This window comes from Cyprinodon variegatus, unplaced genomic scaffold (assembly GCF_000732505.1).
Source record: "Cyprinodon variegatus isolate N-32 unplaced genomic scaffold, C_variegatus-1.0 Scaffold70, whole genome shotgun sequence".
Taxonomy (NCBI): Eukaryota; Metazoa; Chordata; class Actinopteri; order Cyprinodontiformes; family Cyprinodontidae; genus Cyprinodon; species Cyprinodon variegatus.
In genome coordinates this window covers 308,460-320,670 of record NW_015150523.1, presented here as the reverse complement: position 1 = coordinate 320,670, position 12,211 = coordinate 308,460, and the positions used below count along the sequence as shown (strand labels likewise).

Here is a 12,211-nt window from a genome sequence, read left to right as displayed (position 1 = left end):
TGATGTAAAGCTGTGTGTCGTCTGCATAGTTATGGTAGCTGATGTTGTTTTTTATTAACTGAAAAAAGAGTTAGCATGTAGATATTGAATAGGAGGGGACCCAGAGAAGAAGAGAAGTACGGAAAATGTGCATGTTGTGTTCCAAGAAATGCAGCTCACGTTAGAGCAGCCTGTAAATAAACATTGGTCATCAGGATGCTTCTGTCTTTAAGGAGGTGATTGCTTTTTCGCTGGTAGCTAAACTGTTTTTAAGTCTATTTGATCTAAACATTATATGTTTGAATCCTTTTCCTGAAGGGAAGTGGGACAAACACAAAAAGCCTGGGTGGTTAGGTTCTGAGGAACAGCGTTCATCCCTTCTATGGACTCGTACAACACAAACTATATAAATTTGGCTGATGGCAGATCATTAGTCTGGTCTGTTCACCTGAGGTTTAAGTTCTGCAATGACCGTGCTTTTAACTGTACACTAATTATTTTGAAGATCATTTCTGGTTATTTTGTTTAAAAACACATATAAAAGCAATTCTATATTATTTTTGTTGCTTTAGATCTGAACAAAGATTGATTAATGACTTTTTTTTTTATGTTCAGATGTTAAACAAAATATTTTATGTCATACCTTTGTTCTAAATCTGTGATCTAAATCTTTTTTTTCCACTTTTTTTGTTGTTGTTGTGTTCAAGCAAAAAAAAAAAAAAAAGGCCACATTAAAACAAACTTTTAATGGATTTAAAAAAAAAACTCAACAACAACACAATTAGCATCAAAATATACATAACAGACAAAAGGTAATGAAATTAAATAACTATTTGTCAAAACTGATAATTACTTTTTACTTTAGGTTTATTTCTGCATAATTGTATATGGAGGAAAATTTGTTCCATTAATGTGCAAATAACCTTTTTATAAGTTAAGAAACTTTGAACTGTTTAATTAACAAAAAAAGGTTTGGAGAGTAATTTAGTAGCTGTTTTCTCAGATTTTTATACTTTGTTTTACTGTTTATTTTTTTTATTTATATTTTCTTTTTTTTTAATCTAATTTCATTCTTTTAAAATTTCATTCTCTTAACCTTAAACCCAAAGCAAAGTGTGGTTGTTGAGTGATAAAAATGCTGTTTCTAACGTCCAGCAGACCAATAACATTGCGCCTTCGCTCCTCGCTTCACAGGAAAGCCCCGCCCCCAGAGGGGAAGAAATTGATCCAGAAAATGCAATTTGAAAAGAATGAAATTTATAAAACTCAATCTGAAAAACAGAAACAATAATAAATTTGAAAGTATGAAATATAAAAACAAATTGGACTGCAAGATGAAACATTAAAAAATAAAATATCGAGAAAAATTAAAAGTTTAATATATTGGTAATGTGTTTGTATTTGCTTTAAACATTCTTTATTTGTATAGTCCACTAATTTATAATATCTTAATAATATTAAATTAAGAACTAGTGTATTTGTAGCCTCTCTATAGTGTTTTAATTTAGTAGTAAAACTAGTAAAAACTGACATAAAATCCTCCAAGAAGACTGATTCAATCCAGGTTTACCTGGGTTTTATAATATGAGTAGTAATGAAAAGCCTCTTCTGTCCAGGTCATATGTTTATAGCTTTTTTTTAATTCTTCAGATGTGTCTGCAAACTAATGGCCTCCAAGACTCGTGTTGTGGTCACCAGCAAATTGGAGCATCTGAAACGTGCCGACAGAATCCTTCTGTTGCACAATGGAGACTGCTACTTCTACGGCACCTTTTCCGAGCTGCAAGCACAGCGGCCAGACTTCAGCTCCCTCCTGCTCGGACTTGAAGCCTACGACAACATCAACGCGGAGCGGCGCAGTTCTATCCTCACAGAGACTCTTCGCCGCGTCTCAGTAGATGAAACTGCTGGTTTCCGTGGCACGGACCCCAACCGCCAGTCCTTCCGCCATGCGCCGCCTCATAGCCATACTGTGGGTGATGGCTATCCTGAAAAACGCAAGCCGTCGCTCATCCTCAACCCTCTTGCAGCTGCCCGCAAATTCTCCTTCATCGGGAACTCCCAGCAGACAAATAACTACCAGTCCGCGACTATGGAAGATGGAGTCCATGACCTTTCAGAGAGAAGGTTTTCTGTAGTACCTGAGGATGATCAGGTAGAAGAGGCGCTTCCACGGGGTAACATGTATCACCATGGCTTACAGCACCTCAATGACAGACGCCAGTCTGTTCTGGCATTTATCACCAATGCCCAAGGTCATGAGCGCAGGGAGCAGATGCAGTCATCCTTTAGGAAGAAGCTGTCCATCACCCCACAGTGTAACCTGGCATCAGAACTCGACATCTACGCCCGCCGCTTGTCCAAGGACAGTGTTTTCGATATCAGCGAGGAAGTGGATGAAGAAGACATGGAGGTAAGATTTAATCTTATGATCACACAAATGCCTCCCCTCAGTTCATCATTACATCATGTTTTCAAATTGATTTGAAACAAATAGATTTTGGCCCAATCCTGTGAGTACTGTGGCTGACATGTGCAACACACTGCAAATACAAAAGTGTAGTGCAAACACTATAATGAGGCTAACAAATCAAATTCGTTCACAGAAATAAAGCTGTGATATGGATGTGCTGCAATCACAGCAAGGAGCAAATGCACTGCAAACACAAAACCTGCTGCAAACACATAAATGATGCAAACTCACAAAATGGATGCATAAAGGAAATGCTGCAATTAGTTAAAAGAAATATGTTAGGAAATAAGCAAAGAAGCCAAATATTCTGCTTCATAAAGATGAATTTGTAATAATGTCTTTGGTTTCATCCCACTTAGTGGAGTGGAGCTTGCAGCTCCTCCTAACATCTCGCCGTTGTTTTTGCTTCTTGCAACATTTCCCATGTTTTTTTGTGTGTTTGCATCATTTATGTGTTTACAGTTGATTCAGTGTTTGAAGCATCGCCCCCTCAGCAAATTTCTGTGCATTGTGTTTTGTGTGTAAGCCCCATTTGTTGTGGTTTACACAACGGTGTGCATGTGCTGTGTGTTGCATTGCATTTTCACTTTTCGGGCTCCATAGTTTACAGAAAAATTTCTTGTTTTTAGAAGATTAACAGTTGATATCTACAATTTCCCCCCCAAAATCCAAATATAAAAATCATACATGTTTTACTAATACTCATGCATGTTAAGTATGTGTGATAAAAAAGATTCTTACTGTTCAACAGGAGTGCTTTGCAGATGAACGTGAGGACATTTTTGAAACTACCTCATGGAGTACCTACCTACGCTATGTTTCCACCAACAGGAGTTTAATCTATGTCTTAATTTTTATTGTGATTGTTTTCGCCATTGAGGTAAAATGCTCCCCTTTATTAAAGATTTTTTTTTAGAATTTCGTCATTTTAATTTTTCTAAATTTCTCTCTTTTTTTTACTATTAGGTTGCTGGTTGTGTCATTGGGATTTTTCTCATAACAGAGTGAGTATCATGTTGTGTTTCTCATGGAAATGTGGTTCCATTATTGTTGCAATCAATGAGCATGTTTTGAGAATGAAAAATAAAAAAAAGACAACCCAGAAAAAAACTTTGAAAAACCTCTTAAATAAAAGAAAATAAAATAAAATAAAAATATTAGCTTGCTATTTTCTAAGATATTCTTTTGAAACTTGTATTTTTGTTTTCCAATTTAATTTTTTCCTCTTGATCGGGAAAAAAAATATGCATTTTTATTGGTCTGCGTGGACACTGGGTTTCAAGTAAAAAGAATGTAATCGATAAAACGCACCTTGAAAATGATGCATTGTGTGCATGCAGGGGTCGCAGTGGTTAGCGTACAAGATCCACGTCTTAATGAAGAGGCTTTTTGTATATTAATTTAAACCTTTTTTTCTCACCCCCCTAATTTACTTCATAGTTTCTATAAATATTAATTGCATTACATGGGTTCAAGAGAGGATTTGGCAAAATGAATAAACTACATAACTATATTTAAAGCTTTAATCCTCACCACATTAGAATTAAATTTAGATTTCCAAACTTTGGCCAAAATCTGCACACTACATTCGCATGTAAGCTTTGAAGTAGTTAAATCTACAGTACAATAAAAGGTAGAGATCATTCCAAGATGTTCGATAACCTCCAAACCCCTAAAAGAGGAGAATTTAAGTCTGATTGTCTCTGCAGCAGAAATAACAGCAGGTGTTGTTGTTTTCTTTGGATTCTGCAGCTACTGAATTGGGAGGATAGCATCTATGGATCATCTTCACGGTTTCTCATTAGCTCTTTTTTGATCTTCATCTTTTTTCTTTGTTCCACCAGCGAGATCTGGAGGGACGGTGCAAACCCAAATTCACCCAACTACATCGATGAGCAACACCCAAACGCCTCATCAACCCCTGTCCACCTGGCAGTCATAGTTACACCAACCAGCACGTACTACATCATCTACATCTTCTTTGCTCACTCAGATAGTATACTGGCCCTCGGAGTCTTTAGGGGTCTTCCTTTAGTCCACACATTACTGACTGTGTCCAAACGGCTGCATGAACAGATGCTTAGCTCTGTGCTACGGGCCCCTATGTCTGTGCTCAACACCATGAAAACAGGTGCTCTCCTTTTGTCTGACGCTGCTTCTTCTCATTGAATTCTCCGAAATATTAATTAGTCCCCTCCTTATTTTTTGTATCTTCTTTATCCTCTCTAGGCCGGATTATGAACAGATTCACCAAAGATATGGCTGTGATTGACGACATGCTACCTCTTGTGCTTTTTGACCTCATACAGGTGATTGACATTCTTTAGCCTCTTTAATAAAACTTAAGCTGATATGTATATAGAGCCAGCTACCTGATATCTAGTCATTTAAAAAATCTGCATCAAGGTATTTTTAAAGAATAAAACCCAATCTAGCAAGGTTCCAATCACTGCCAGGCAGTGTTATCACGTGTCTTAGTAATTTAAACCTTTACGGTACGATTTGGTTTCTGTGTTAAATCACGTATCGCATTTATAAAGTTTCCTGGTGCACAGGCTTTACATCAGTTATTCAAATGTGTATTTTTTAAGCATCTGCTAAATTTTTTCATGTCAACTTTTGTCACTCTGAGGGGGGAACAATCAGAGAAATTAAACTGCCTGTGATTGGCTTATCTTCAGGAAATCCCTCCTCTTGAGCAAGTGCTGTTTATTTATTTTCCTAGTTGTAGCTAGTAACATTAGCAAATTGGTTAAATTAATCCCTTATTTGGTTAATTACAATTTTGTTCAATGCTCAAATGTTAAAATATTCTATGTCCTACCTTGTGTTCTAAATCTAAATCTTTTTTTTTACATTTTTATTTATTTACTTTTTTCATTTATTTTCTTTAAGCAAAAAAAAAAAAAACATTAAACATTCAAACTTTTTTTTATGTATTTTTAATGTTTATGTTGTAAAATAGTTTAAAACAGTCATGAATGTGTTCTGACAGCAGCAGAAATGTGCTCTAAAATAAATGTTTTATTTGTAACTCTGCAAAGATAAGTTAACTTTAGCTCTAGGCTTGAATGAATACAGAAATTTACAAATTTAGTTCATCAGGGGGTCAGGGTGGGTGTTTTTTAATGGGGGCACCAAACAAAAGAATGAATTTAAAATATTAAAAATATTGAGGAAAAAAAAGAGCAATTTGCAGGTCTGGAAACCTCAGATATAGCAGAGGAAAACTGTGATCATATCTTAATGGAACTTAAGCTGAAAGGGCAACAACTTAATTTTTCTGTCATCATTAAAATAAAACTGTAAAAAACAAAAAAAATGTAATTTTAAATCAGCAAATGTCATAATTTAGTATTCATACATTTATTTTGTTTTATATTTTTACTACAGGGGCCATAACGGGGGCCAGGACCAGTTCTTTAGGGGCCCTGGACCCTGTTGGCCCCCGTTTTAAACCGCCCATGTCCTCTGTTATGTGTTGTTTATAAAATTGTCAGTTGATGACAGAGATGGAAATGATGTCAGAATTCAACTCTTGAACAGGTTAGCAATTAGCCTTAAGACTGCACCAAGAAAATGTTTTGAGAGGCGGGATTTCCTGAAAAGGAGCCAATCACAGACAGTTTATTTTCTCTGGTTGGTTTCAGACTCAAAGTGACAAATGTTGACATGAGCACAAAGAAACAGGTCCAAACACTGGTAGGAGAAAATCTAGAGGCACATAAAAAAACGCAAGTGTGCAGAGAAGGAATTGTGTGCAACTTTGGCAAATTCTGACTTAATAATCATAATATAATTGAAATATTAATCTCCCACTGGAGAAATTCCCCTCTGCATTTTGACCCATCCCCCAGGGGAGCAGTGGGCTGCCACTGTGCGGCGCCCGGAGAGCAGTGTGGGGGTTAAATGTCAGGGACCCAGAGTACTTGCAACCTTCTTAGAGCACCAGTGCACTGCTTTAGCCCACTAGGCCAACACTCCACTTCATCTAGAACTGTGAAGATGTAATATTAAAGTAATTTGTTCATCACTTGGTGTCTATCCCATCTTTTTTCCTCACTCCAGTTAACTTTACTTGTCATCGGCTGCATCTTCACGGTGTCCATCATGAGACCATACATCTTCATATCTGCCATCCCGCTGGCTGTTATCTTTGTGGTCTTGAGGAAGTACTTTTTAAGAACCGGACAGCAACTGAAGCAGCTGGAGGCCGAAGGTGAGAAGAGAAGAGACGCTTGTCTTCATGGTTTAAGTTGCTAAATGAGCCGTTTCTTGTTTCCTGTACTTCGTACACTTTCGTTTTTCGTTTAACTGAGTGTTTAACTCAGCTGTGTTGAACCGTGGAAAGGTGCAGGACAACAAACCTGGACCTCTGGAATGGAGGAATCCTGCCCTAGGATATGAAAACAGTCCCCGGACCGCTGTGGATGCCCTCTGTTTATTAGATGTCTCTGCAGTGTGCTCAGTGCGTGCTTCTGTGATGACGCTGATGTCTTTCCGAAGCACACTGAGGTCATAGAGATGAGCTGAGCAGGGATTTCCTCCAGCCATATCCTGGTGTTGTTCTTTCTGCTGCTTTATGCAACATATCAGACAAAATGCAGTGGAAAGCAAACGTATTTGTCAGCGCTGGATGAGCTACATTCCTCAGTCTTACCCGTAGCTCACAGAGGGTGTAGTTTTTTTCCTATTTTTTTTGTATGGTGTTTTTGCTGTCCGTTGAGATCAGAATTTTAAAAACAGGAATAGAGAAGTTTCACATTAATAAGAAATCAGGCTGTTGGAGGCTTCCTGGTAGGATGAGTGACATCTGAGTTAAGGAGAGAGATAATGGATAAGGATCTAAACATCCTACTAAACACTCTTTCCATTGCACAGTACGCACCAAGTATAGATAGTTAATAAATGTCAACACTGTTGGTATATTAAACAATCCATGACAGACATTTAAGCACAGATGTACAGATTAGAGCCTGATTCAGATGCTCGTTTTTTGGTTTGGGATTTTAGTCAAAATCATTTCAAATTTTAAACATATGATTAGAAACCCAGGTTAAAAAAAATTTTTTTAATTGCACATTTTTAAATAATTATAAATTTGAATTGTATTTATTAAGCCGTTGTTACATTATGGTTGAATCTGATCTCTGAATGGAGAGTTAAAAACCAATGATTATAAATATCTTTCCTGAATTTATAATATTTATACCATTTTCCACTCATTTTCTATTTTCACCTTGCATTTTCCAGTCCCTTTTTCTAAATGTATTTGAGTTTTTCCATTTTATATTTCTGTGACCGAGCTACATGGAATGGGAAAAGTTGCCCATTTCCATTTAGCTTTTGTGACACCCTTGTTAAAAAGCTGTTAGTAACAGTAAATAATTGGTTAATAAACGGTTAATAGGTTGTTGCTCAACTGTTATAGGATAAAACTAAACCATTAGTAAATTGAGGCTAAACTGTTAAAAACTGTTTTGCTGATTAAATTGTTTAATAGCTTTTCTAATTATAAACATGTCTAAATGGCAACACAGTCATAAACGTTTTTCGTCATTCCACTGCAGATGTTACATTCATTTTATTTCCAACCCTGTTGGTCTGAACTGATTCATTAGATAATGGCTTAATTAAACAGAGCTGCCATTTTAATATCTGGGAATCTGTGAAAGTGTGAAGGTTGTGCTTGTATTAGGAAATCTATTATTACTCATTAAAGTGTTTTTTAGATTTTATTTGTGTTTAAGTACCGGTATGTTTTTTTTATCACACAGTCTGGTCTGATGCATTTGTTTTTTTGCAGTGAATTATTCAAAGTGACACGCCCCGCCTCTTTGTTCTTACGTCACTCTGCATGCTCTGATTTGATCTTTTAATTTTGATTGATGGCTGTTTTCTTTTTGAGCCACTAATTCATGAAATGAAGGTTAAGTTTTCTGTGCCTTTTAAAGAAAACAAAAAACTAAAAAGATTGTGATTGTTACTTATTACTGTGGATTTCATTCACATATTAAAACCTTCCATGTTTCTTCTTTCCCTGCAGCTCGTAGTCCCCTCTTCTCTCACCTCATCATCTCACTAAAGGGTTTATGGACGATCAGAGCATTCGGACGTCAAACTTACTTCGAGACACTTTTCCACAAAGCTCTCAACACCCATACAGCCACCTGGTTCCACTACCTGTCCACCTTGAGATGGTTCCTGTTCCGCTGCGATGTGATTTTCGTTCTGTTTTTCACCGCTGCTGCCTTCATTGCTGTGGGAACCAACCGTAAGTCAATGATGAAAAAACGGGACATTATCTTATGTGTAGACACAGACTTGCAGCTATCAGAAGAGTGGAGGAGAGGTGTAACTCATATCTCTTCTTACGGTAATAGTAGCTATTTGCATAACACAACATTTCCTTTTATCGATTGACACAGTGCGTCACCTGAAGTAAATCCTGTAAATCTTTCAGTCCAGCAGACATGAACTCAGCAGAGCTTTTTTTTTCCAGCCCCAGGATAATGTTAAAGAGACAGTGTGTCAGATTTACTGCCATCTAGTGGTACAATAAGTGTACCTCAAATGACTGTCGGGTTGCGTGGAGGTTTTTAGAGGACCCAAATGCAGGGACGGAAACTGATGTGGTTTCATGCAAATTTAATGACCATCTAAAGGTAACAGAAGCAAAGTCGAAAAACAAAATAATAGAAAACCATAAACCAGGAGACATCAGTGAAAACACAAATGAGGAGCAAAGAAACAACGACAAACCAACAAACAGAAACTGAAAAGGAGGAGTATAAATGGGAGGCTGAACGAAGACTGAGAAGGAGCAGATGTGGATGGAAGCATCTAGAAGGGAGCTAGGGTAGGGAGACTGACACAAGGGGGCAACAGAGTAGGAAGAGCAGTTAAGCTAGTTCTGCAAAGAAACAGAGCTACCTAGACAAAGCCAGATTGTGCAAATACTGAACAGATGTTCTAAGTGAGGTGGAGAGCATTAAACACTAAATAATAACAATGGTTATAGGTCTATTTGAGTGCAGGTGGAGCCTTCCATCTGTCATTACGTCATTTGCATTAAGACGTGATTATCGACCATGCGGTGATATCCCATACTTAATGTGTATTACAGAGTGAATTGAGTGAAAGAGAATTTAATAAGGATGTTTTTAATATTTAGCACACAAAGCTCATTAACCTTAACAAATGATGGTGAGACCAGCATTTGATTCTGAAACCAGCAACCTGCTGACCTGTGTTGTATGTTTGATTGAATGGACTTTGGAAAGTCTCTTAAGAAAAGTAAACAGACTTTATGTAACAGAACTTTTGATGAGTATCACCCCCCAGTAATAAAATTAAGATCACCTCAAACATTTAGATAGATGTAGAAAGTTGGTACGATGCATTTTTTTTTTATATGGATACAAACCAGCTAGTATATAGCTTAGAGAATAGACCGGTTGTATCTAGTTCTATATAGTGCAGTTTTGGTGTTATAACATTCAAATTGCCTTAAATGTGCTCAATTTCATGCTATAGGACCCAGTGCTGTGGTCAACAGATTGCCTCGGTCCCACCACAGGACACTTGATTACAGTCAGATGCTTTCAAATTGATGTCATCTGGGTGAACTCCATGAGAGAGTTGCATGCGTTTGTTGTTCACATATCACTGTTAATCTACAAAATAAACACAGAGCGCTCGTTTGCAACAATCAAGAAGGAACAGTAATTATTTCACTAAGTGCATCACCCATTCCTGACCATGCTTCAATCCGTTCGCAGCTCCTTGGTAACTGATACAAAGAAATTTTCTATACCTTACTAATAGCCCACTGCAAGGACATGGGGTTATTAGAGAGAGCATTAGATATCATTAAAAAAAACACATTTTACTAAGGGATTCAGGTATCAATTATCAATGGTACCTTCAGACCTTAAAATACAATTCTATAGTTTAGAGATTGGGTTTATGACATAATGTCAGGTATCTAGTCCTGATAAATACTCTTTGCATAATCAGTTTAGAAACGTAAATTTTATCTGTGTGCTCAGAATTCCAACAGAGCAGTATGTCTACATACTGTTGGACGGCCACTGGGTACGATGCAAAGGGAAGCACATGTTTGATTAAAGGAATGGGAAAGGCGAACGCACAATAAAACATGCTGCTGCGTCACAGATTGGGTTTATGTTAAGTGCAGGTTTAAGGGTAATTTCACAGCTCATTAGTTTCCAATGGAGCCAGTAGGAGAACTGTGATGCAGGAGTTCAGCTCTGACATCAGAGAGGTGAGCTTTCATTGGATGCTGTTGATGAAATTTAGTGTGTGTGTTTCACAGAGGACAGACCAGGCGAGATCGGCATCATCGTGGCCCTAGCTATGCTCATCCTGGGCACTTTCCAATGGGCCATCATCACGAGCATCAATGTGGACGGTCTGGTAAGTAGTTCTTAGTTATAGTTACCAGCACAGGTCAGGGAGTCTTCCACTCCTGGGAACTTCCAACACAACATGTAAACACATGTAAAACTGGATGTTTTATGTCTAATACGTCAGAATCCCTGGAACATAGTTTGAATCATGCTGGAGCATTTCAAGCTGATTATTTCTAATTTGATGTCTTTTTTTATCCAACCATGTCTTATTTTTTAATATTTGGGAGCTTCAGGTGTGACACAGAATGCTAATGCCTTTTTTCCATGGTTTTACTCTAACTGGCTCCACTCCACAAAGCGTTGAGAGCATTTCTTTACTTCCTTTACTGCACCAGAAAGACTGTTGTCATAATTTCTTATAAACTGGTGCAAACAAAGCAGGCATAATATAACGTGCTCCTTGTTTACATATGAAGCGAGGCAAAGCAACAGAGTTTTCACCCAGGAAATTTAGAGGAAAGATACCTTTAAGAGCGGCTACGTAAAAATGAAGGACCCCCATGAATACAGCAATCAAACCAAAATAAAATGTGTTAATACTAATTAATAAACCTAAAACCATGTCTGACAGAAAACAAGAAAAAGGCATGTTGCTATGTAGATTCAGTGGGTTCTTTCTGCCACTTACCCTATGCTGGTAGCCATTTCGCGTTTAGCTGCTCCCTTTGTCTTCCTCCTGCTGCACATCGGGGCTGAGACCCAAACATTATAGAGTTATCTCACCTACACCAAATGCTATTGATTTTGGTGAAGGTAAACAGAATTTAGTTCAAAAATGTATTCATGGATTATCATTGAACCACCATGTGCAGGACGGGGTAGATGCCCATAAGCAGACTGCCTCCACTGGTCCTAATAGAAGGAGAATCCAGCTAAACATACAATATAAAGATGAAATATGTAACCAAGAAAACTGCTTTTAAATAAGCTTTTTCAAGCATAGTTTTTGTCCTCACCCTGGCTTTGGTAAAGGATGTACTCATAAAGCCAAACTTTAGACCCCCCCTAAGGCAGTGTTTCCCAACCTTTTTTAAATTGTGTTCCCCTTTGATCATCCAAAAGTGGAACGTAAAACAGCTGACTATTTCAAGACTGATCTCTGTCTGTCATTTATCTCATCTGTGTGTGATTTTCCGTAACACTTATCCCAAGTGGGGTCGCGAGGGGTGCTGGTGCCCATCTCTAGCTGTCTATAGGCGTACATCCTGGACAGGTCACCATTCCATTTCAGGGCAACACCGACACCAACGGGACAAACAACCATTTACACTCACACCTAAGGAGAATTTAGAGAAGACAATTAACATAACAGTCATGTTTTTGG

The 12,211-nt window shown here is 37.7% G+C and overlaps 1 protein-coding gene across 1 annotated transcript in view; it reads left to right on the top strand.

Moving 5' to 3' along the window:
• cftr (cystic fibrosis transmembrane conductance regulator) overlaps positions 1 to 12,211 on the top strand; it is a 65,324-nt gene that overhangs the window by 42,358 nt on the left and 10,755 nt on the right. The window contains exons 14-21 of the mRNA XM_015372223.1: positions 1,630 to 2,392; positions 3,204 to 3,332; positions 3,419 to 3,456; positions 4,297 to 4,583; positions 4,682 to 4,761; positions 6,521 to 6,671; positions 8,499 to 8,726; positions 10,791 to 10,891. Coding sequence (XP_015227709.1) covers positions 1,630 to 2,392; positions 3,204 to 3,332; positions 3,419 to 3,456; positions 4,297 to 4,583; positions 4,682 to 4,761; positions 6,521 to 6,671; positions 8,499 to 8,726; positions 10,791 to 10,891 — 1,777 coding nt within the window. The remainder of the gene's footprint in view (positions 1 to 1,629; positions 2,393 to 3,203; positions 3,333 to 3,418; positions 3,457 to 4,296; positions 4,584 to 4,681; positions 4,762 to 6,520; positions 6,672 to 8,498; positions 8,727 to 10,790; positions 10,892 to 12,211) is intronic.